We start from the raw sequence: 27,195 nt of genomic DNA on the forward strand, positions 1-27,195 counted from the left end.
AAACATTCTAGAAAGCAGTATGGAGGTTCTTCAAAAAACTATAATCCATCAATTCCATTCCTGAATATTTGTCCAAAAGATTACAAATTAGGATACAGTAAGGTTGCCAGCACAACTATGTTCACAGCACTATTCACCATAACCAAGGTACAGAACCAGCCCAGATGCCCCCCCAATGGACAAATGGATCCAGAAAATAGGGTATACATAACAATGGAATTTTATTAATCCATTAGAGAGAATGATATTGCAACATTTGCAAACATGGGAGGACCTAGAAAAAATATATATTAAGTGAAGTTAGGCCCAGAGAGACCACGGTTACATGTTTTTTTCATATGTGAAAGCTAGAATTAGTTTATAAATATAAAAGTAAATACTTTAAGTGTGCACAAATGTATTAAAAGAAATATGGTGGATTTAGGGGAGAACTTAAACAGTGTAATTCCTTAGAAAGGCAAAAATCAGAGCTGGGAAGGTGGCTCAGTGGTAGTGCTTGCCTTGCATGCATGAGGCCCTGGGTTCGATTCCGCAGCGCCCAGGCCCAGAGTTCACGCCCCATGACCAACAAAAAGAAAAAGAAAAAGAAAGGCAAAATTGTTCAACAAAATAAACATTAGAAACCAAGTATCTGAAAGAGGTGGGATGAGGTCAAGGGGAAAGGGGGTAAACAAATGGAAAGAAAAAGGGGGAGGGGGAGAATGCAGTCAAAAATTCAATGTATATCCTACAAAATTAAGAAAAGTGAGGGAAGGAGTGGGTTAGGCAAGATGGGTAAGAATGCTGAAAGGGGTGATATCAATCAAGATGCACTGTACTCATAAACTGCTTTGCTGAATGGCAACTCCCATGTACAAATACTTAAAGATAATTTGCATTATAGTCCAAAGAAGTTTCATGGTCAGATAGTCTCCTTGGTATTTAAGGATATTTAAAATATTTCTTAAATATCGCTATTTAAGAAAAAAAAGGGAAAATTAAGAAAAAAATGTTTAATTCCACATAACTTCTTGCACAAAATTGCTCTAAGGTTAATACGGCCCTTATACCAAAACCAGACTACAAATTAACAATGATACCAGCACTCTAATAATGTTCCTTATAGATGTAAAAAGATGTATTATAGATGTAAAAATCTTAATAAATGATTCCAAATTGAATTTAGTACTGTTTGAAAAAGATGATACTTCATAACCAAGTAGGGACTATCACAGTATTGCCAGGATAACTGAATATTCATAAACCATTAATTTATCATATTAAAAATGAAACAGTGGAAATCACATAATAATCATAGCATATACCAAGATATGTTTAGTAATTTAACATCTATACCAATAATATTTCCAGTAAAATAAGAACAAAATTTTTTTCTCAACATGTTAAACAACCTTGAAAGGAAAAAACCCATAGCTAAAACCACATTACTATGACACAAAGAATACACATCAAGACAGAAAATACTGATCTCACTATTTCTACTCAGCATTATCCTGGATGGGATCACAGAGGTAAATAATCAAACCTGGCACAATGACTCAGATAAAGTTTCCCTAAATTTGGCCTGTGATGGCCTGAAACCACAATCTTCCCAGTCTGTACTTCCCAAGTAGGTAGAGGGTTGCAGATATGAAAACAGAAATTATGCCTAGCTCCTATTTTTAACAGAAGCAAAATTTATATCATTATTAACACATACAGAGATTATGTTAAAAAGAAATAAATAGATCACCAGGCACCTTGCTCAAGTCTGCAATCCTAGGAACCTGAGAGACTGACATCATGGCTGCTGTTTGAAGCCAGCTGGAGCAGGAAAGTCCATGAAACTCTTATCTCCAATTAACTAGCAAAAAGCCAGAATTGAAGATGTGGCTCAAATGAGAGTGTCAGATTGAGCAAAAACACTAAGCAAGAGGCCATGGGTTCAAACCCCAGTACCAGCACACATAAAAACTTTAAAAAATCTAGATAATAGTAACACAGTAAAACAATGTTGGTGTGATTAAGGTATCTACATCCATCTGAATGATAAAAATGTTGATAGCAAACTATGATAAACTATGCAGAACCAAGATTTAAACTAAAACACACTATTAAATCAAAAGTAATACTAAAAATGGAACCAAAATATTTTCTATGGCTATTATGGTATCAACTAGAAACTGGTAACAGAAAGAAAACAAAACATTCTTAAAACATTCAATAATTTAATAGTACATTTCTAAATAATACACAGGTAAAAAGAAAGCCCTCCTCCAAAAGAAAACCATAAAGAATACATACACTGAAGCAGAAAGCAACTTTACAGCAGAAATATAAATGGGATAAACAAAGTAATAATTAGCCAGGCAGCTTCATTATCAAACTCTCCTAAATAATTAAAGAACAATTAACACAATTCTACAATCTCTTCCCAACACATTTTAGAAGTCCAGTATTTTATCCTTTTACCAAAAGCACAGTATTTGTAAAACACACACACACACACACACACACACACACACACACACACACACACACACACACACACACACACACAAACAGTATCCCTCATGAACACAAATGCAAACATCCTCAACAAAACATCAGTAGATTGAACCTGCCAATTTATAAAAAAAAACTATATCACAACTAAGTTTAGCCTTATTTTAGCATTATAAAGCTGGCTCACCAACTTAAAATTCAACATAATCATAGCAAATGACCTGGTAAACCCTTTAAGAAAACCAATATAAATTTATAAAATGAAAATGTAAAACAAACTAGAAAGGAACTTTATTCCAAAGAAAATAATCTGAAAACCCTATAATTTCCATCTTATTAAGTAATAAAATACTGAATATTTTCCTTATCATAAGAATGTGGACTGAGGGCTGGGAAGGTGGCTCAGTGGTAGAGCACTTGCCTTGCATGCATGAGGCCCTGGGTTCGATTCCTCAGTACCACATAAGCAAAAAAGAAAAAAGCCAGAAGTGGCAAGGTGGCTCAAGTGGTAGAGCGTTAGCCTTGAGCTGAAGAGCTGAGGGACAGCGCCCAGGCCCAGAGTTCAGGCCCCATGACCGGACCAAAAAACAAAAAAAAAAGAATGTGGACTGAACCTGTACAGAAGTGGCTCCATTATAGGTCAGTGACACATGTGCCTAGCATGCACAAGGCCATGGATTAAATCTCCAGCACTACAAAAAGAAAAGAAAATTACATAAACTATGTACACATATATATGAGTGCCCATAAAATGGTTTAAAAAAACAACAACAAAAAAAATCACTAGATAGGAAATAGGTAAGTACATAGGAAGGTAGGTAGGTAAATGTATGATTGATGGATAAGAGACAGGATAGTCTGAGTTCAGAATAAAACTTCTAAGCGTATGTATGGAAAGGTCCTCAAAATCATTACAAAATTGCAAATATTATTTTACACCAGAATGAAAAATTTAGAATAGTGGCAACTCTAAATAATACAGTAAATGTGAAGCAATTGGAACTTTCATATACTGCTCATAGAATGTAAAACACTGTGGAACACTGCCCAAGAGTTATAAATATAAAATTAAGCATACACTCAACCTATGTTTCATCCTTAGGTTATTTGCCAAAAATAAATCAAAAATATACCTTCATACAACTGTTTGTGGGGAGCAGTATTTAAGAATGATCACTGATAGCATACTACTATGAACAGTCGTATCACAGTCACTCCTCATACATTTAACATGAATGATTTCTAAAAAAAATTATATTGAGCAAACCATATATAAGAGCACATACTGGGCTGGGAAGGTGGCTCAGTGGTAGAGCGCTTGCCTTGCATGCTTGAGGCCCTGGGTTCGATTCCTCAGCACCACATAAGCAAAAAGAAAAAAGCTGGAAGTGGCGCTATGGCTCAAGTGGTAGAGCGCTAGCCTTGAGCTGAAGAGCTGAGGGACAGAGCCCAGGCCCAGAGTTCAGGCCCCACGACCGGACCCCCCAAAAAAATTATTATTTGGGCCTGGGAAGGCGGCTCAGTGGTAGAGCGCTTGCCTTGCATGCATAAGGCTCTGGGTTCGATTCCTCAGCACCACATAAGCAAAAGAAAAAAGCCGGAAGTGGTGCTGTGGCTCAAGTGGTAGAGCACTAGCCTTGAGCTGAAGAGCTGAGGGACAGCGCCCAGGCCCAGAGTTCAGGCCCCATGACGGGACCCCAAAAAAAAACAAAAAACAAAAGAGCACATACTACCTGATCCAAGAACATGCAAAAATCAACCAACAGTAGTAAAAATTAGAACAGCGTTTGTCTATAGGAATTGAGGACAGATGTCTTGATTGAGATACACATTAAATTTACATAGTGAACTGGAGTACATACTAAATTTACACAGTGAATTTCACTAGCCATTTACCTCAATTTAAAGCAATTTAGCTTAAAAACAAATTTGCACTCAGTGCAAAATCAAAACATAACTATTAGATTCAGGTAATTAAGTAGACACAGTATAATTTTCTCTTTAAAGATATTATCTTTCATTAAATTTATTTCTCTTGATATTGAAATTAAGACATATTTTCATAGATAGCATACTATATTTATTGCTGGTATAGACGTTCATATTTATACCGTCCTTATGGCCAATTTTTAAACTCTCTCACTGCTTTAGTAGTCTGATAGTCAATAATCCCAGTTTTTCCCTGGGGCAGTTTCAATATCTCTTTTTAAAATTCTATGTCAATGCCATAGAATGGGGGGGGGGGGTGATAATGTGGAAGGACTGTTGACAGATGCTCAAATTCAGCTCACAATTTTTCAGTAATTTTCATGTTGAGATTTGCCTATGACTTTCTTTCCTCTCTTTGTATTACTGATTATCAATGTTTGCATTCTTTAAATAACAAATTAACAAACTCTCCCTTTATAATCTTCACAAAAACTATATATGAGAATCCCTTATTGAAAATTCTTGGGACTAGAAGTATTTCAGATTTAGTTTTTGTTTTTCAGATTTTGAAACAGCTACACAGACTTTGCTGGTTGACTATGCCTAAATTATGAAGTGTTAGATTTTGAAGCATTTCATATTTTCAGATTAGGGATGTTCACCTATATAAAGATTATTAGTTCCTTCAAAGTGGTAGAAGTGACCTGTGATTGTCATTTTATAGGCTATACTCCCCAGTCATTCAAGCCATCACTAATCTAGGAGTTGTAAAGATAGTTTGCAGATTGATGTAAACATTACCCAAAACTCCAGTAGTTCATGCCTGTAATCCTAACTACTCAGGAGTCTGAGATGGAAATATTAGTTCAATTAACCACTAAGCCAAAAGTGGAGCTGTGGCCTCAAAAAAAGTGATAAAAGCACTAGCTTTGGTCAAAAAAGCTTATCCAAAGTAATCTGGGTTGTCCCAAAATGGCCTTAAGAACAGAACTGAGATTTTCTTGAACAGTAACAGGCCAGCTCTAGACTAAGTCCCAAGCCAGCCCTTCCTGATAGCATACCCTTCCCAACATTCCATATTTGCCACCTCAGACAGGGATGGGGAACACCTGGCTTGTGGTAGTGTAAAGCCTACAAAATTATCTGGAACATAATGGAACAGGCACATATGCTTCTCCTCAGCTACCAGAGGACCAACTGTCTGAACAGAAAATTGAAAATGGTGTTTGAGTGACCCTTGGCAACAAAAAAGATGCACAATATACATAAATATACAGATATATCTGTATACAAATATACATCTCCTACTATAGAAAGCCAGGGGTTTTGGTTTTGAGATGTATGAGGTAGAGGAGGTAGACCAAAAGGAAATTTTTAACTACTGATTGCATTTGGTAAGGTTTTTATTTATTTATTCTCGGATCAAATTTCAGTATGTATAAATTCCTCAAGGACACTATTCATCTCATCTAAGATTTCAAGTAACTTTCTGAAGACCGATGTGCACATGATTTCTTTTTCTCTTTACCACACCAACAACTATACCTCAATTTTCACTTACTATATAAAAGATAAACTTTTTCTCTGAAAGACCAGTGTGAAATATTTTAAACTTTGCAGGCAACATACCACTTCTGTCGTGTGTGTGTGTGTGTGTGTGTGTGTGTGTGTGTGCGTGTGTGCGTGTGTGTGTGTGTGTGTGTGTGTGTGTGTGTGTGTGTATACTTAAAAACTGTTATTAACCATCCCAGCATATAAGCTTTATCAGATTTGGCAACTACTATTTATGCTTTTTTCACCTCATTTTTGCCTGAAACAGCCATAAGATCAGAAAAAGAACACTAAGCTTATAGAAAAAGTTAGAAATGTGGATGGAAAGAAAAAGCCAGATTGAAAGGGAGACTATACAAGAACAGTGGTAGAGTCTGAAAGAACTGAGAAAGCGGACTGACTCAAAATAAATTATAAGCATTTATATCATCATTAATTCTAAATATTCCCACCAAACACATTTTTAAATGGCTTGAAAAACTTTTCTGTTCATTGTATTAAAACCACATACAGCAAAGAAAACATTCTACAATTGCATGAATGTTGATTTCAAGGTTCCAAAATTTTGATATTAAATTTTTTAAATGACATTGCTGAAAATGTATAAATTCTGCTAAAGATTTTTCATTGATAGAATTACCAAACACTAAATTTCAATAATTAATGATAATTTTATACTTATTACAAAGCTTCTTTCAACACTACAAGTATTATATGGTATTACTTTATTCATAAAATTATAAATTAATTTTTATTACTATCAATGTGGTCAGTGCACATTATATATTTGTACAAAAGCCTGCAAAGAATCAAATTTTTAAGGTTTGTTCCTATGCAGGCAAATAAATTTATACAAAGATGAATCAGAATGTAACACCACGAGGGAAAATTTCCAAAGCTCTAACATTCTATCATCACCTGAAAGTCAATTTTCACCTTTTCCTTTGGTTGAATTTGTTAGCTCAGATTTTGCTTTGGGGCTCATGTGTTTTTGCAATATGGAAGTACTAGATTATAAGGCTACTAACAACAGCACTAGCTATGAATCCACAAAGAAAACACAGAAGCAAATCTGAATAGTATAAAATCTGTCATAGGAAAGAATGTGATACACAAAAGATAAGGTATAACTCTGTGGTAATGAAATGCTCTAATTTAACTAACTTGGTTCTTATTTACATTAATGACACTTTTTAAAACTCTTCCCAGTTATGCTTATTTGCTCTGGAAACATTTCTAGGCTACTGATGATTCTAGAGGAAAATCAGGAAAAAATGTTTATAATAGGTCTGCAAAAGAGTTCTTCTAAGCAGCAGTGTATCTTTAGGTCCCACTCCTTTACAATCTACTCTTCTTCCCTTGAAGGCAAGAACTTCAGACAGAAGAAAATGCCGTAAGATCACAGTTCTCAGTTGTTACCCAGTTTTCTCCACCACAAAGACATGGATGGATGCTTAGAACCAGATTTTTACATTCTTGCAAGCATTACATACCCACATACTGTAATTCTGTATCATAGTTATTACTGTATTACAATATTATTCTCATACTAAAATACTATATTACAGTATGAGAGTATGAAGAAAGGGGTATGACCTATAAGAAAAATGTGAAATTTAAAACAAGAATGATCAATGTTCCTCACACTTGTTTCCCTTAAGAAAGCCATTAGCACTAATAAACCAAAAAAGGAAGTCAATAGTAAGAAAGATTACCAGTCACCATCCATACTCTAGTTTAACTCTGGCTGTGAAACTAGGAGTGGAGAGCTATGAATGTCAGTCTTCCTAACAGCCCTCCCTTCTCCTCTCTGTAAACATATTAGCCCTCTTTTACAGATAATGTGGAGGTGATGACAATGTCAAGATCATATTCCTTTTGTTGCAAACATTCTATGACAAAAACATACACATGAAAATGAATTCTGCACTCCTGCTGAATCATGTAAACAATACTTAAGTGTTTCAAAACACCAAAAAAAGCAAAACTTGATAAAAGCAAACTTTACGTTATCATGTACTGATGTCACATCAAATATTAGCTAGATGTGATTATTTTGACTTAGCTTCCAAGTTAAATAGTACCTGTGTCCCACAGTAATATGCTTCATCTGAAAGTCTGAACCATGAGCTTTTATAACCCCATGTCACACTAGATGTGCCTAATCCGAACTACACTTTATATTCCAACCACCCAGTTTTTGAACTTCAGATTCCTCTTTACCCATATTACTTTAAACATGAGACTAGAAGGGACAACAAATCTAAGGGTAGACTAAAGCAGGATACCAACTTACACAATAAGATATGCCAATTTTGGAAATGTACTGCAATCTCCACTGTAACCATATTTTCTTACATGGTAACATTTCGTTTACTTTTTTGAACACTACCTTTTCCTACATACACGATTTCCTATTGAGTTTTTTTTAAAGCAGTGTGCCTGTAGCCTACTTAGTAGTATAAACTAAACCAGCTTACTGTTTTTCTTACATACATCTAGAAGACAGTAAGATATTCTCAACTCTACAAATGTAGAGTTCCATTCCTTTGTCCATACTATCTCTACTGACTCTTCTTTCTTCCTCATCTTTTCATAAAATTCCTGTTTAAAACATGTCATATTTTGATAATGGGTTGGGGGGAATCATTTTTATACTGAGCAGTTAATCACATATTTCCAAAACCTAAGGCTTTGCTCAATCACATCCTCATTATTAGATGACTTTCAGAACCAGTTTACTTGGATATGAAAACTAAATCCTTAATACAACTATTGGGAGAGAAGGGAACATGGTAATATTTTCCAAGGTGTTCACATACCACCTGCCTTAGATTATCTCTGAAAAACTTTGGCTGAAATTTAAATTCACTTTCATAACAAAAATTTGCCAGAAGATAACATTAAAATTATTGTATTATATAGGAGACTGATGACAAATTTTAACATAAGTCTCAAAAATATCCTGAACAGTATAACAATACTAGGAAAAGGATAAATGTTGTCATGATAATTAAATGCTCTTATTCCTGTGACACAATCCATAAAATGCATTTTTGAAGCCATTATAAGTTATCAGTGCTCACCTCTATCTTCTAGTGTAATCTGACCACATTTCAAACTACATATTGGTAATTTCTATGTCCTAATGGCACAATTCTAGATTAAATTTTCAATAGTTTGAACCGTCATTTTGACATCCAATTGTTATGTTATCTTAACTGAGAAATCAGCTAATGCTCATATGGTAGGCAAAAGGAATGCAGTACTTATAAGAGGAAGGATTGAGTGGTGGCAAGAATTGTTTTACAATCATCATCTCACTTAAAAGCAGATATAAAGAACAGCTCAAAGCAATCTTGTAACACCACTCAACAAATAACTGTTACTTTTCTTCTTCTACCTTCTTTTGTATTATTATTATCAAGGTTTTCTTCTTGAAAATCCAACTCAGTACCTCTGTCTCTTTCAACAATACCAAACAGTGAATTTTACTTTGTTTATCCATGAGACTTCACCGGCACCTATTCTACTGCTATTCTATTCACATCTGGATTTATAACACCACATCACATTACATGCAGTTGTTTTCTGCTACAAATGACATGTATATTTAAGAGCATTTAAATCATCTAATAGTCATATATATGTTCTGTTAATTCTTATTAGGCCCTAATTATGTATAATCTACTATGTTAAGGATTGCATACACAATGAATACTACAGGGAAGCTTCTTTATTTTGTAGCATCATTTGAAACTATGCTCTCAATTAATCAAGTTTAGGTAATTAACATAACCTTTAATCTGTAAAAATTTCTTAGTAGTAGTTCTTTATTAGTAAAATCAGGATTCCAACCCATCATCCTCCTTTAGAATGTAAAATATAACAAACTGTGGAAAAGTTAATTTATCAATGTTCTTATTTGTGTATAAGTTTGTATGGTTCATTTATATTAAGTACTAGGTGAAAGTTCTCATTTTTGACAATAGTATGCACAGAAATTGCTACAAAATGTTATTAACAACCTTACTCAAACTACAAGACTTTAGTAAACAAAAGTTATTTTTTTCTGAGGCGACCTTTCAATACTAATCAAGAACCTCTCGAGATCAATGACAAGTACTTAGAATAATAAAAATTTAAAGCTTATAAGTGGCACTGTGCTCAAGTTGTAGAGCACAATCTTGAGCAAAAAGAGTTCAGAAACACCACCCAAGTCCCCAGTTCAAGAGCCATGACCAACAACAACAACAAAAAAAAGGGTTTAAAGCTTGAAGAAATGTGATGTACCTTACTCTCACTATTCCTCATCCTCAAACCTCAGAATATTCCACTTAGAAGAACAAAGGCTGACACAAAAAGTCTATCCCACTATCTTCTGAATTTGGAGCTCAGACTACAACAGCACATTACCTCCTTGGTAGGTTGGTAATCTCTCACAATCTGGGCCTACACATTCTAGTCATACAGTTTCAGATAAACACAGTTTAATTCACAGATATATTCCAAATAATATTTTTCTTTGCTGTTATTTCTTTTGTTATGTATGGACACATCAAAAACTATAAATATGTGTGGTATTTCACTTCTAGAAAAAAATACTTAGAGCCAAAATAAAAAAACACTGTAGTTTATGAGGCTTGGGGTTGAGAGCCTTTTGGGTTTTTTTCTTTTTTAATGGGATTAAAAGTGTTTGAAACACTGAGTAGTGATAATAGTCAGGAAAAGCATCCTATGAAATTGTTCTTCAAAGAAATGAACAGAGAAAGAAAAAAAATGAACCAAAACTAAACAGACTTAGGGACAGAGAAGAGAGAAAAGCCTAGAGAAAAAGAACTTTATGTTCAAAGGTCTAGAAGCCAAAAAATAAAAATAAAAAGCAACTTGGCCTTTTTTTAGGTACATCTTAAACCAGTATTATACAGGCTTTTGAACACTCAAGTGATATTTTTCAGAGGGTCTACATGTGTGCAAGTACTCCTTTTTCCTGTCACTACGAAACCAGTATTACCTATGGTTTCAGATAACTATTTTAAGATTGAGCGGATGCCAGGGACTGGTGGCTCACACCTGTTATCCTAGTTGCTCAGGAGGCTGAGATGTAAAGATCACTGTTCAACATGAGCCTAGGAAAAATAATCCAAATGACTCTTACCTCCAACTAACCAAAAAGCCAGAAGTAGTACTATGAGTCAAGTGATAGAGCACCAGTCTTGAGCAAAAAAGCTAAAGGTGGTGCCCAACTCCTTAGTTCAAGCCCCAGTGCAGCACAAAACATACACATACACACACACCAACAACAATAACAATAAAATAAAACCAGTATAAACCATTGGAAAAAATGGAGTTATGGAGTTCTTACTAATAACACTAATCATAAACCCGTAAACAAACAGGAAAGAAAGTGGTCTCTTGCAAAATGTTGACAATTCATCTAGTAAATGTGTAAGAAATATAGAGTGCGGGAGACAGAAAATTATCCTTTTGTAACCATCAGAGAAATAATGAATCAAGTAAAAATCAACTGATGCTAAAACAAGGGGAACTTCTGATGAAGGTAGATATTTAAATTATTTGAAATGGCCTTCCTATTGACTACTTATCAATTGTAAGAGGGAAAATAGATAATTTTAAAAAAGGAATACAGTGAATAGAAGAAAACCCCCAAAGTGTGGTGAAAATTAACATCACCGCTGTGCCTGCAGATGTGATAACTGAGAAAGACACATTACCATCTGTGCAGTACTTGGCTAACAATGCATAATCTCAGCTAATCATGATCAATAAGAAACAAGTGGGCCAGGAATACAGCTTGGTGGCTGAGTACTTGCCTAGAATGCATGAAGCGCTGGGTTCAATTCCTCAGTACCACATAAACAAAAAACTAATTTAATTTTTTTAAAGAAACAAGCACATTTTTATTTGTTATCCATTACACCAACCAAAAATGTTCAATGCCTTCCCATTGTTCTTAGCACAGAATTCAAAGTATCTGAAATAGTTTTTAGGACATTTCATGAACTACAACTCTAAGCTTTCCACTGCCATGGACATGCTTTGATCTCAATTCTTCTTTATGTTCTTTGCTTAAGCCAGTGTTTGTCTAATTTCATAGAACAACCCATCAGACCCATCATCTGAGTTAACCTAGTGAAAAACGTCCTATAAAAAATATACTTTTATTTTAGAAATATATAAAATGCAGGAATCAAATGCTTTTGTTTCTTGTTTTAAAATTCTGATCAATATAATTCATGACTACGAAGACACCTAGAGATACATAGACAATAATAAAATCCAATGTCTTGCAATTAACTCCATAACCTTTTACATAATAAGCACATAATACTCAGAAAAGAAGATGCTTTAAAAGTGCTTAAACAGGGTGCTTTGAAGGTGGCTCGGTGGTAGAATGCTTGCCTGGCATGCATGAGGCTCTGGGTTCAATTCCTCAACACCCTATAAGCAGAAAAAGCTGGACGGAAGTGGTGCTATGGCTCAAGTGGCAGAGTGCTAACCTTGAGCTGAAAAGTTCAGGGACAGTGCCCCCACCCAGAGTTCAGGCCCCACAACCAACAAAAAAAAAAAAAAAAAAAGGAAAAGTGCTTAAAAAAGTAGAAAGTATGCTTTTTATAGATGATATGACCCTATAGCTAAAGATTCCTAGACTCCATCCCCAAACTTCTAAAGCTGATCAATAATACTGAAAAAGCTGCAGGATACAAAAATCAACCCACAAAAAGCAGTAGCTTTTCTGTATACCAACTATGTGCAGAGAGGGAAATCAGGAAAACAATCCCATTTGCAATAGCCTAAAAAAAAAATCAAAAACGAGGAATAAACCCAACCAATGAAGCAAAAGATCTCTACAGAGAAAACTAAAAAATTGAAGAAAGAAAGAAAACATGACAGCAGGAAATGGAAAGGCATCCCATGTTAAGTAGAATATTATGAAAATGGCCATACAGTCAAAGGCAACTTAAAAATTCAATGCAAGTCCTATCAAAATTCCAATGACATTCTTCATCAAGAAAGAGAAAGCAACCCAAAAACTTGTATGGGTAAACAGAAGACCCAGAACTGCCAACAATATAAGGCCAAAAAAAAAAAAAAAAAAAAAAAAAGCAGTGCTTGGTAGTATCACAATTCCAGAGCTCAAACTTTACTACAGGGCTATAACAAAAACAGCTTGATACTAGCACAAAATCCAGTCCAAAGCTCAATGGAATAGACTAGAAGACCCAGAAATAATCTTATATACTTACAGTCATCTGATATTTAACAAGGGAGCCAAAAATACAATTAGAAAAAAGACAGTCTCTTTCACAATTGGTGCTGGGAAAACTGGACATTTGTATGTAGAAAAGTTTTAAAACTGGATCCTTGTTTGTCACCTTTCATCAATACCAACTTAAAATGGATCAAAGACCTCAATGTCAGACCAGAAACTTTAACATTATAAGATGGAGTAGGAGAAACATTAGAACTTATCAGCATAGGCAAAACTTTTTGAAGAGAGTCCCAGAGGCACAGCAAATAATAGAGACTTGACAAATAGGATTATATCAACCAAAAGGTTTTTGCACAGCAAAAAACAATTACTAAACTAAATATAGACAAGAGACTTGGAGATCTTTACCAACCATACATACAAGAGGCTAACAAACCAAAATATACACGTAGCTCAAAAATTTAACTCCCCAAAACTAATAACCCAATCAATAAATGAGAGCTAAATAGAGACTTCTCAGAAGAATGGCTAATAAATACAGGAGGAAATGCTCAAACATCCCTGGCCATGAAAAAAAAATGCAAATCACAACAATACTGAAATTGCATCTCACCCTAGTAAAACTGACCAGCATGGAGAAGTGGAACAGTAACAAATGCTGGCAGGAATGTGGGGGAAAAGGAACTCTACTACACCATCGGTGGCAATGTAAACTAGTACAATCACTCTGGAAGGCCGTTTGGAGATTCCTCAAAAAACTAAACATAGAACTACACTAAGACCCAGCCATACTATTGGGCATTACCCAGAACCATACAAGTCAGCATACAGTAAAGGCATTCACACATCCATGTTCATTGCTGTACTATTCACATTAGCCAAGTTAGGGAAACAGCCCAGATGCCATACAACGATGAATTAATCAAGACAATGTGGTACATATACACAATGGAATTTTACTCATCCATTAAAAAGAATATTATATAATTTATAAGGAAATGGATGGACCTAGAACAGATCTGTTAAGTGAAATAAGCCAGATTCAGAGAGTCAAGCTTTCTCTCAAACATGGAAGCTAGATCTAAAATACAACTAAGCATAACATACATAAGGCTATACACATTTACATACAAACTGACTAAAGGAGGGTGTATTCATGGGAAAATTCAAAGGTATAACTCCTCTGAACAACTAAAGTACTAAACAACTAAGTACTAAACAACTGTTTGGTTGTTTACTGTTGTTTACTATTAATCACAATAAATTGCAGGAAATGGAAACTTGTTTTCTTTTTTGGGGAGTGGGGGAGTAAAAGGGAACACAGGAATGGAGAGAGGAAGGGTATGTCAACACAATCACTATATTCAATAAACACTAGGTAAAAAAATGAACTATGTAACTTGTGGGTAGAGATGGGAGGGGGAAATGGAAAAAATCAAAGAAGAGGTGACCCTGCCCAAGAAGCATTGTACTCATAATCTGACTTATGGAATTGTAACTCCCTTGTACCACTCCTTAATAATAACAATTTAAAATATAGGACCTGAATAAATTAAATTTCTATATAATAAAAGGTGACAGGATAAATTCTAAAACAAATTATACCACCAGGAATCATAGGCTTGAACTAAGGGCTCCAATGATCATGCCTTCACCTTTTAGCTGAAGCTAGTTCTCATCATTAGGTATACAGAACATTCATGTGTCCTCACGTATACTTACATAAAGTTAACAGCAGGCTAGCACTTAAGTGTCCTCGTTTCTGACCCCTTAGAAAGTCCTGTTCAATAGTATAAAAAAAAAAAAACTGCTTATAGAAGCATAAAGCTACTCTGGGACTCCTCTCAGCTTTCCCAGTTACTTTCAGAATGACCTTTGGAAAGTAGCACTCACTTCCCTCTCCAAATCTAAGCCTCCATTTCATCATTTATAAAGTAAGTGAAGGCAGGGGATAGAGTTCAGTGGTGCAGCACTTGCCAAGGACTTGTGCAAGGCCCTGGGTTTAATCCTTAACACTGAAAAATAAAATAAGTGAAGCTGTAATATGTAACAGGTCAAGAATTTTCTAGTTATATTCTACAGAACTGAAAGGTTCTGAGTGTTATAAAAGTCTGAATTTAAATCAAGTTTAAGATATATATACATATATTTGAAACAGATTCAAATTTCATTCCTAATATATATTCAAGTTTAAGATATATATATATTTGAAATAGATTCAGATTTCATTCCTAAGATAGTATTTTAACATTTTTGTTTATTAGTAAATCCCCACAAATTCAAACCTTTTAGCAAACATATCTCTGAAGATCACTAGCATGTACATATGTTCTGCAGACTTCAAAATCAGGCTTCTCATCTCAGGCCTAAGCTTGTATCTAAATATCTTGTAATGGAACTCCATGCTTTCAAATTCAGGCCCACATTGTGCCCTTAAAATTGTTCAAGAAAGTATACTACTACCACACGGCTGCAAATGGTCCAATTAAATTCTAGGCAAAGCTCAAGATCAGCTATTGACTCATGCTTATATCACAGGGAAACAGAAATCTAACAACAAATGAAGTTATATTGCGATAAAATGAATAGTCCTACAAAAAAAGGGAAAAATGTTTCCATATATACGATAACACTAAATGCTAGTACCCATAAAACTAATTTATCACAATCCCCACAGAAATCAACAGAAGAACCCCAGTAAACCAAATACTTCAAGTAAGAGCTGCCAGTGGCAGTCCCCTACACACCTTAAACTTTCAATTACGGAATGTCATTCACTTTTTTACCAAAGGCTATACTATCCCAAATTCCCCTACTTAACACAATCCTGAAGAAAAAAAAAAAAAAAAACAAAACCAATGAAATAGATAATGAATAGACATGGTTGGGCACACCGAGACAAACACACACACACACACACACACACACACACACACACACACACACACACACACACACACACACACACACACACACACACACACACACACACACACACACTTAAAAAATGTCCTTTGTGCTGGGCACTGGTGGCTCACACCTGTAATCTTAGCTACTCAGGAGGCTGAGATCTGAGGATCTCGGTGCAAAGCCAGCCCAGGCAGGAAAGTCCCTGAAACTCTTATCTCCAATAAACCACTAGAAAACTGGAAGTGGCACTGTGGCTCAAGGGGTAAAGCGCTCAACTTGAGCTGAAGAGCTGAGGGACAGTACCCAAGCCTAGAGTTCAAGCCCCACGACCAACAAAAAAAAGTCCTTTGTGCTGCCATTAACCCGTCTTGTATCTTATAAAAGTAGAAAAGGAATCCCCACTAACTAGCAAAGGGAGAAGAAAGCTCTTATTTTGCTAAAAAGGAAAATAAAGGGGGAAAAGCAATTACTCCTAGGTAACAGAACACAAAACACCAAAATTTACTAAAACCAATTTCCTGCTGACAGGCAACTGGGAATACAGTCATGTCAAAAGATTTTTCTGGAACATAATAGGGAAGGCATAACTTGGTATTCCTTCAGTACTTTCAATGACTGGGCTATTTTACAACTTGTTAGGGGGCCAACACCAACTTCTAGAATTCTGTCAAGTAGGAAAAGAAATAATTCTGGATTAGAGAAAGATATCTTCAAAGATGGACCTGATGACAGCAATTTGTGAAATTATCTACATATGTAGCTTCTCAATTGCTTTGTGCACTGATTGTTACATCTTACCAGTTCCTTGGCTAATCAATAAGGTAAAGAAAATCTTTAACATATACCCATTTTCTACTTCTATAAATCATGAATTTACCTTTTTTCAAAATTATACTTTAACAAACACCATTTCTATAAATGATGATGGATTGCATATTTTTTTAAAAACTTCAAAAACATTCATCATTATATTAGATTTCTCAAATACTTGTAATAAAAGATTATAAACTGGCAAAAAAAAATGTACTGAAATAAGACAATGCTTAAGCCAGGCGCTGGTGGCTCACACCTATAATCCTAGCTACTCAGGAGGCTAAGATCTGAGGATCAAGGTTCAAAGGCAGCCCAGGCAGGAAGAGTCCGTGAGACTCTTCTCTCCAATTAACCTCCAGAAAAACGCAAGTGGCACTGTGGCTCGTGGGGTAGAGCTCTCACCTTGAGCTGAAGAGCTGAGGGACAGCACCCAGGCCCAGACTTCAAGGCCCATGACCAACAAAAAAAAAAAAAGGACAATGCTTAAGTTCTTGATAACAGGACAATAAGCTATACTGCAAATTCTTTCCTCATTACTTTAAGATCAAAGGTCACTATATTGAAAAAGAACTATACAACTTGTGGGTGGGGATGCGAGGGAAAAACAGTGAGGGAAGGGTGACACTACACAAAAAGAAATGTACTCTTGACTTATGTAACTGTAATCCTTCTGTACATTACCTTTATAATAACAATAAAATATTTTTAAACCAAAGTTCATACTTATACAGGGAAAATATTCTCTAAGAAAGGGGACTGGACTGACAAAAAGCTGAATCACAACCCAGTCAATCTGTCAGCTACCAGCAGCAGTGGTAAGGAAAAAGGAGGAGTCTACCCTAATGATACATTAGACCTGCTATTATTTTAAATGTCTGACAAATTACATCTCAGCATCTAAGGGTACAACTTAGGCATTAGTATTTTTAAAAGTTTAATCTCAACTTCTTAAAAAAAAAAAAGTTGAATCTTCTCACAGCCTGTTTCCCTGGGTATTTTGGACTTTCTCCAGCCTTTTCTCACTGCAAATGGTAATAGAAGATAATGAATATAATTACAGATGATAATCCTTCAGAAAGTGCTGTTATATTTTCCTAATGAAAAAGGAAAAAATGTTACCCATAAGAATGATGATATATACCATATTTCATTGTTGGGTTCAGATTTTTTAATGCATCCAACAAAGTTAAAAGCAGTTGTGAAATAAAAATCAAACTTGTATAAAGAGCTTATTAAGTGCTATATAAAGGAATGGAAAAACAGACTTTGCTATACAAACCCCACTTGGTATAATTTTCTATTCATTTACTCAGTACAGGCACGATTTAGACTGCAAAATGCAGCAAAATATCAAAATATGATACTTAGCTTCAACTTATTGTAGAAAAGTTGGTTTCAATATAATACATTATGAAATCTTCCTCACTTGTTGACTATACTTGCTTCCAACACAAATTCTGTCAAGACTCTATAATACAATGATCTTCAATTTGACCATCATCATCCACTCATTTGAAGTAAAAAGCTAAGGATTATCCTAATTCCTCCCTTTCTCTCTCTACTACAACAGCAAGTCATGAAATTTCTCCTCCAAAATGCCTTCTTTGTCTTTTTTAAATGATACTTGGCCTAGACTACTGCTCCTATCCCATAATACCATACCATCTTCCAGCTTCCCCTCTGACCGTGCCACAATGCATGCTACCACTGGAAGTTAAGATAATAAAGAAACAAATGATGTCACTGTACTCTTAGGCATTTCCAGCACTACTAGTAACTCACAGCTGTAATCCTAGCTATTCAGGATACTGAGGTTCTGAGGATCACAGTTCAAAGCCAGTCCAGGCAGGAAAAGTCCGTAAGACTTCTATCTCCAATTAACCACCAAAAAGCTGGAAGTGGAATTGTGGTTCAAGTGGTAGAGCACTAGCTTTGAGTGAAAAAGAATAGGGGCAGCACCCAATCCCTGAGTTCAAACCTTAGGACTTGTTTTAAAAAAAAACGTCTTACAATGACACCAGATAAAATAAATCCAAATGCTTTATCACCAGAATGCTATGCCTGAAGCATGTGAGTATTTGTGACCTTGCCTTCTTTCCCAACATCTTTCCTTACTACACATTCTGGCCCTCAGCGCAGTCAAATATTTTAAGTATCTGCTATTTTGCCTGGCATACTCATTTCATAGCTCTTCATATGGCTGTTTCATCTCACTGATCAGGTCCCAATTTATATACAACAGTTACTTATCTAAAGTAATTCTCTCTTCACTACCTATTACATGATGCTGCTTACTTTCTTTACACTTAACGATCTATGAGTTTACAAGTGGGGGGGGGGGCATTTAACTGGGAACCTGGATCTTGTTATATACTACTGTTTCTTGGATCCAGAAAAACATATGGCACATATTTGATCATCAGTATTTCTTTTACCAATACTCAAACGGCGGCCCTAATTTGGAAATAAAATCACCTAGCTTCTAATCAGATTTGGCTATACTAACAATTAGTTATGTGAGCTTGGTCTACTACAAGCACAAAGTGCATTAGGAGTAATTAGAACATAAGAATGATGACAGCCAAGAGTGGTGACTCACACCTGCAATCCCAGCCGTTGGGGGGGGGGGGGGCGCAGAAATCTAGGAGAATGTTGGTTTGCAGTTAGTCCTGGACAAAAAGTTGGCCGGATGTCATTACAACAAGTAAGCTGGGATGGCAGAATACCTATGATCTTAGCTACACTCATAAAACAGGAGACCCACAGGTAGGAAGATTGATTCTCAAGACCTTCAAGGCAAAAAAACACAAGATCCTATCTTTACAAAACTATGGCAAAATACAGCTGAGTGTACAGCTGAGTACTGTGTTACAACCAGGAGGCCTGAGTTTAAATCCAAGTGCAGTATGACCAAAAATAGGAAAGGGAGTGGTGGGAGAAAGAGGAAACAGCAAGCCTCAAGATCTTTTCTTTGATTTTTTTTGTTTCCTAAATTTCCCTAAGTCAACAGACAAGTAGAAGCCTGGGATTACTTTGAAGATGACTTTCTGTTCAGGAAAAAAAAAAATTATAGGTATCTTAGCTGAATTTTTCGGATGCACCCCTTAGTACCTCCATTAACTCATATCAAACACCGGATAGTATAGTTACACTTTACTATCTGTACCTTATTTAAGTCCCCACTCAAACCACTGGAAATCAAACCCTTGGTCCGTTGCTAAGTGCTTCAGAGACCAATCCAGCCACCTAATTCCAAACTGATATGGCCATGAGGTGTTCTGGAATTCCTTTACTCTTGACATTATAGAGAACTCATTGATCTTAGCAACATCTACCTGGCCTACTAATTTTCCTAAGCCTGTTTCCTACTCTGAAACCATGGAGGTAAGAGCATCTATCGTATTTCACATTATTTTTGGATAATTAGAAAATGTAGCTTTGATAACTGGCGGTTAAGTTTTTCTAATCATGAGAAATGGACTTGGAGACCCACAATTGTTCCGGGCAAAAATGAAGTTCTGTATTTTTTACATACACAACCTGAAGAAAAGTACTGCAGTCCTGTTAAGAAGAATTAAGGAACTGTAAGTCTACTGCAAGTGTACAGGGGTGGGAAGGCACAGAAATTAACAACATCCAAGACGTTGCTAAGCTTTTCCAAAGCAATTTACTCTTAGAAAGGGTTGCAGAACTTCTGAACTGTTGAACCAGGCTACGAGGAGTCTACAAGAAGTGCAGGCTGGGCTCCAAGGAGTCCACGGACTTAACTGACATGTCACACAGCAGGTACTGTGGAGGGGGTCCGTTACCGGGGGGGGGGGGGAGGGGGTACTGTGGACTGGGTCCGTCCCCCGGGGGGTACTGTGGACTGGGTCCGTCCCCGGGGTGGTACTGTGGACTGGGTCCGTCCTGGGGGGGGTACTGTGGACTGGGTCCGTCCCCGGGGTGGTACTGTGGACTGGGTCCGTCCTGGGGGGGGGGGGGTACTGTGGACTGGGTCCGTCCCCGGGGAGGGGGTACTGTGGACTGGGTCCGTCCCCGGGGGGGGGTACTGTGGACTGTGTCCGTCCCCGGGGGGGTGTACTGTGGACTGGGTCCGTCCCCGGGGGGGAGGGGGTACTGTGGACTGGATCCGTCCCGGGTGGGGGGGGGGAGGGCGGCGATCTTCCAGAACTAGCACTGAACGAGCCCGGCGACCCCTCACCTGACCTGACCCCCGGGGAGCGGGGACACGCCGACCTTCCACCCCGGGGAGAGGCCAGGCCGGCAGGAAGCGCCCCGGCGGAGCGGCCTGGCCGCAGACGCCGCGCGCCGCCCGCGCCGGGCCTCAGAGACCGCGCGGCCCGCCCCGTACCTGCGGGGTCCAGCGCCATGGCGGCGGGCGGGGGAAGCAGTCCCGCGGCGGCTCCGGGCCCGGGGCACGGAGGGGAGGAGCCTGAGCCGGGGCGTGAGGAGGTCGCCGGCAGCTCCCCAACGGCGGGGGAGGAGGAGCGTGGCGCCGCTCAGCCAGACCAGTCCAAGTCCTTTCCCTCTTCCTTTTCCTAATTCCTTCTTCCGCCTCCCACTGCGCGTGTGCGCTGCGGGCCCCGCCCCAATCCTGCACTTGGAGGGCCCACGAATCCGGGAATGGACCCGGGAAGGGGCGTGGCCGCGCGTGCGCACTCCGGAGGAGCGGTTTCCGCGCGCAGCTTCGTCTGCTGCGCTGGGAACCTGTGAGTTTTTCCCAAATTTTAGGCCCTTGGAACCCGGCTCACCATGCCTGCATGCAGAGAACCGAAAGAAAGATGCTCTTCCTTTTTGTTCCCCTTTTAAGTTCATCATTCATCCATAAATCTCTTATGCCTGCCAGGTACCAACTGCGATGGAGTGCTAGGGGAAATTAAAACTATTCTTCTCAGGTATTATGAGCAAGGCAAAATACAAAGCAATACTCTGTTAAATGTAACAAAAAGTCACGATCCAGAGCGATCCGGGAAAGCTAATAGATGACTTCACACCTTCAAATCTCTCTCTCCTAGAGGTTAAACTTAAAACGTAGCACTAAAGGGACCTTAGTTCTGTGTAATAATATCCCAGAGCACACAGTCCGATGTAATCGTTATTGAACCTGTAGGTTTTGCAGGAAAAAAAAAAAAGCAACCAGTTATTTTGTTCTTAAGAGATGAAACTTTTTAGGTGGCACTTAGGCCTCTTTCCATTTACCAAGCCGACTTCAGAGGTGGGTTCTTGTCAAATCCATGTTTAACTTGCTCAAGTCTAGAAAGTGAGATACGGCCAAAGCTAGATGGGACAGATGTTTTTAAGAACATGACGCAGCTGCTTCTTCCCTGCAAGGGGTTTGGGTTTCCAAAATGATGCCTTCCCCTGACCCGTAGTCAGTCCCTCCTCCCTAATGGCTTCCCCCAACTACTCCAGAGAAAAGTTGCCGCAGATGAGCAGGGCCTGGAAAGTGGGTCTCTACTCAGCAAGTCTTCAGTTTAAGAGCCTATTTGGGCCTAGAGCTCCTTATTACAAGAATTAAGAAGAATTAAGATTTCACATCGCTAGGGAGGAAATCTGGTCCTAGAAAGATAAAATATAGTCTGATGACCATTTTATTTATTTTTTGGAGGTGCAGGGTTTAATTTTATTTTATTGTGTTTGTTTATTTTGTTGATCATGGGGTCTGAACTCTGGGCCTGGGCACTGTCTCTCAGCTCTTCAGCTCAAGGATAGCACTGTACCACTTGAGCCACAGCGCCACTTCCAGCTTTGTCTGCTGAGGAATCCCATTCAAGCAAGGTAAGCACTCTACCACTGAGCCACCTTCCCAGCCCCGGAGTTAATTTTAGAAAGCAAAAGCAAATCCAAAGGCTATGAGACAAAGTATAAAAGGGTGGGTCAGGAAGTAAGGGTGTGGCTCAAGTGCCATAGTACAAAGACCAAAACAAAGACAAAAATAGATCACCTCATTTCAAGTAGCTTTGTCCCCCTGGATCTTCTGCTGAGCTTCTGCTCTTTTTAGCAGGGTCAGCGTCCTCCCTTTGTGGGACATTTCCTCTTCAATCTGGTCCAGGGCCTGGATGTAGAACTACCTTGGTTTAGCACCTTGTCCACAATTCCCTTTCCATCAGGGGGACGTGTGAGTTACAGCTTCCCAGGAAGACAGTCTGTCCATAATCCCAGCAAGACAAGAGCTAATGTGTCAGTTGGGCCTGAACTGCCAGAACTGTTAGAAGCCTGCTACCTCCTGGCATTTGGGAACTAAAGCAATTTCTGGAAAAAAGAAAAAAAAAGATAGATCATCATTCGAATTCAAATGATTAAACTGTATCTTCAGGCAAAATCCTATAATGCATAGCACAAAAAGGGAACTCTGAAGAACTTCTTCAGAGATCTGAATACCTTCACTTGAATCCTGTAGCTTGACGAATTGCTTTGTGACTTAAATAATATCTAACATTTTTCTGGACTTCAATTTCTAATTTTAAGGTTATTCTTGGAAATACAATAAATGTGATACATGTCACATCTATAAATTGAAGGACCACTTCTCTAGTTTTGCAACATTATTATAAGCTAATATGTAATTTTATATTTTGTAATGTAAGTTTAAAAAAGTATTCATTAGCTGGATGCTAGTGTCGCATACCTTTAATCCTAGCTATTTGGTATGCTGAGACCTAAGGATCACAGTTTAAAAGTAGTGAGATTCCAGAAAACTACCAAAAAAAAAAGCCAGAAGAGGAGCTGTGGCTCAAAGTGACAGAGTGCTAGCCTTAAGCAAAATAGCTCAGGGACAGTGCCAAGACTCATGAGGTTTTCTTACAGACTTTAGAGGTTTCATGTGCTCTGCTGATATTTACAATAGTTCTGCTCTATCAATTCATTTTTAACTATGCAGAAAATTCCTTTACAAAATATTGAGTTTTTAATTATCCAAGTTTGTACAAATTTTATCTAATCACCTGGGGATCCTATATTTATTGGACTTGGCAGTTTAACACCAGATTTGTTCTAGCACTTCTTTGACCCATGTCAAATATTTTAAGTGCCTTTGCAACTGTGTATCATAAAAACAAAGCACCTCTCCCTAAAGCTGTCAATGGGATGAAATTCTAGAAAGCTATATAGGAATAGGACCTCCTACTTATAGAAGATTCTTGCTTTCAATCATCATATGCATTCTAATGGTTACCACTAGAAATATATAGTTGCCATAGGTCATGTCACCCTGGTATAAAATTCCAGACATGTAATAAACAGAATTTTCAAAAGCTGAATTGCTGAACTCTACTAAAACTAACGTTTTTAAACTGTTAAGATAGCCATTGATACATTCTCAAAAATGTCTTAATTTGGTCATGACTTCTTTCTTGAAAACAGCTCATTGTTTAATAAAGATGCTTCTATCTGGATTAACCACCTACTCACATCAATGATCCCGTCCACCCCTTATTCTCCACATCTGATTGATCAGAGAGGACACTTTCGTTTCTCAAAAATGGAAAGAACTACCATATCTAGCAATTCAAAAGGTAAAAAATCACCATGTCAGAGATATCTGCCTGTCCATACTTTTTACAGCATTATTCACAATCTCCCAGATACAGAAGCAACCGACCACGACCCACCAAAAACAAAACAAAACAAAAACAAACAAAAAAAAACCCAGAGGCAATCCAAGGGTCCATACATGGATGAATGGATAAAGAAAATGTGGTGTATAGACATGCTGAAAACTATTGAGTCACACAAACACAATGAAAACCTATCATTCTTAAAACATGCCTGAACCTAGAAGTCATTATGCTAAGTGAAATAAGCCATGTACAAAAATAAACTACTACGAGATCTGATTGCATATAGAGTATCTAGTGGAAAAAAACCTCTGTAATGAAACAGAGCTGACTAAAATAAAATACCTTTACTGAGATATTGCACATTTATAGTAAAGCACATGCATTTTTGTACATCTGAATGAATTTTTGTGTGCATACAATTGTGTACTGCCACTCACCTTAAGAGAGTATCTAATAGTTCAGCATTTTTCTTGATTCAACCTCTTAGTAAAATCCTACATCAGAAAAGTACAACACAAAAATAACCACTCTTTTCATTTCTTTCTTGTGACAGAACTAAGACTTGAATTAATGGACTGGGTACTCTTAGTTAGCTTTTGCTTAAGGCTAGAACTCTACTACTTGAGCCACACCTCTACTTCTCTCTTTTTGCTAGTTAATTGAAGGTATCTCATAAACTTTTGGGCTTTTCTGCTAGGTATGGCTTCAAACTATAATCTTCAGAGCTCAGCCTCCTAAATAGCTAAGATTAAAGACATGAGAGACCAGTGCCAGGTCCTGGGTTCTATGTGTATTGATTATATTTACCTGTCTTAAAAGTTTATACCAATGCAATATGTTGAATAACCTTTATGTCTGGCTTTTTATGCTCATCTTCAGAACTATGAGATTTATTAATATTGTGTATATATTTATTTATTTATGTTTTAGGGCTTGAACTCAGGACGTAGGCCCTATTTCTTAGCTGTTTATGCTCAAGGATAGCACTCTACCACCTTAAGTCACAGTACCACTTCTGGTTATCTGCTAGTTAATTGGAAATAAGAGTCTTAGGAACTTTCCTGCCCCAGTTGACTTGGAGCCAAGATCCTTGGCTCTCAGCCTCCTGAGTAACTAGTATTACAAGCTTGAGCCATCGGCTCCCAGCCTGTATGTATCTTTATATCTACACTAATACTTCGATTTGGTAAACCATGTATTTTTGTAAGCCTCAGCTTCTCATCTGTAAAAATAGGCCACCCTTTATTTGAGCCTTAGAGAGAACTTATTACAAACATTGCTCAGTAAGACATTCATGAGTTACACCTATTGTTAATATGATAATTGTTTCATTTTTATATTTTTGTTTTGCTTCATTTGAATTATATGGTACACAGATATTCAAAACTGATTGTTCAGAAGTAAACTTCCTTCAGGACTGAAATCTAGGTAATCATATGTTCAAGATAGTATTATGTGAAGCATCCTTCAAATGAACAGAGAAGATTTAGCAGCGTGTCCTATCACTTATCAAGTGAGAAAAAAAAGTGTGAAAAACTCACTTCTCACCTCTGTAGAACGCCTTCTATATTTTTATGTTTTGTTTTTACTGAATATTGTTTTCTGGGTGGCCTCCTTTAAGACTGACCACAATTTTCTTTGGAGTCAGACTCTTGTTCCAGACCAAAAAAAAGAGATAATACTATAGTATAAGACATATTATAATCTGGGTTATACTAACTTCTTCTTGTTTTAGTTTTGTACAAATGTGATGATCATTGATAGAATTTCTGATAGGAGCTAACTAACTTAATGAACAAAAAACAGTATTGTCTTGTCTAAAGTATCAGTTACATGCTATTTAGATGACTGTATTGAGAAACATCTTGTGGATCCTTTGCTAAGAGTTTAGAAAATAAAGTCAAAGGTCAATGACAGCTTTAGATATTTGCACTATTAATCTGAAAAAAGACAAATGACTTAAAGTCAACATTTACTTGTCTCCCCAAGTCAGAGAACTTCCTATGTACCATGTGCTGTTGCTGAGTCCTGGGGAAATAAAAATAAGTAGGATGAATGCCCTACTACTAAGGAACTAAGACAATGTCTCAAGTACCCAGAGAGACAAAAACATAGACAATTTTGATACAGCATGATGAAAGACATGCAAGATCCTAGAAGGGAAAGCACTTAATTCAACTTCCAGGAGATTCTATATTATTGCTTATATTTAAAGTGCACCTTAAAAAAAATCAGGTAACCAACTAGAGGTTGCCATAGGAAGTCTTAGTTTATAAAGCTTTATTGCATAAAGTAGATGTGAGGTAATGGTCATAATTCATAAATATGGTTGAACTAGCTAGATTGTCCAGTGGGTAAAAAATTTAAATCAGAATTGCTATCAAATTTTGATGCTTTCTTATTAGTAATATTGCTAAACAAAACAATCCCAAGGTATCTTGTTATCTTTATCAATCAGACTCAAAAGATTAAGTACCAAATAAGTGTTTCCCTAAACAGGCTTTGACTTTCTATAAAGAAGTGTTCACATTATTATTCCCACTATGCAGATTCTGTGTTGTAGAGCTAGGGGTCCTCCAGCATGAATGACAAATGAGACAGTGCTATGGCTAAGTCACATAACTCTCAGCTCTCTGAGGCATTATGTCCTATGTACCACTGCAGCCATGGTCATTCTTGCAGGATGTGGCATTTGGAATCATAAGTGATTAC

The 27,195-nt window shown here is 37.2% G+C and overlaps 1 protein-coding gene across 1 annotated transcript in view; it reads right to left on the reverse strand.

The window, feature by feature from the left end:
* The window catches only part of Cmc1 (C-X9-C motif containing 1), a 79,184-nt gene extending 57,793 nt beyond the window's left edge, over positions 1 to 21,391 (reverse strand). The window contains exon 1 of the mRNA XM_069998510.1: positions 21,276 to 21,391. Within this exon, the coding sequence (XP_069854611.1) occupies positions 21,276 to 21,294 (19 nt within the window). The 5' untranslated portion in view covers positions 21,295 to 21,391. The remainder of the gene's footprint in view (positions 1 to 21,275) is intronic.
* Between the last annotated feature and the right edge of the window lie 5,804 nt (positions 21,392 to 27,195).

The sequence above is a fragment of the Dipodomys merriami genome, unplaced genomic scaffold, assembly GCF_024711535.1.
Source record: "Dipodomys merriami isolate MVZ:Mamm:240054 unplaced genomic scaffold, mDipMer1.0.p SCAF_52, whole genome shotgun sequence".
Lineage (NCBI taxonomy): Eukaryota > Metazoa > Chordata > Mammalia > Rodentia > Heteromyidae > Dipodomys > Dipodomys merriami.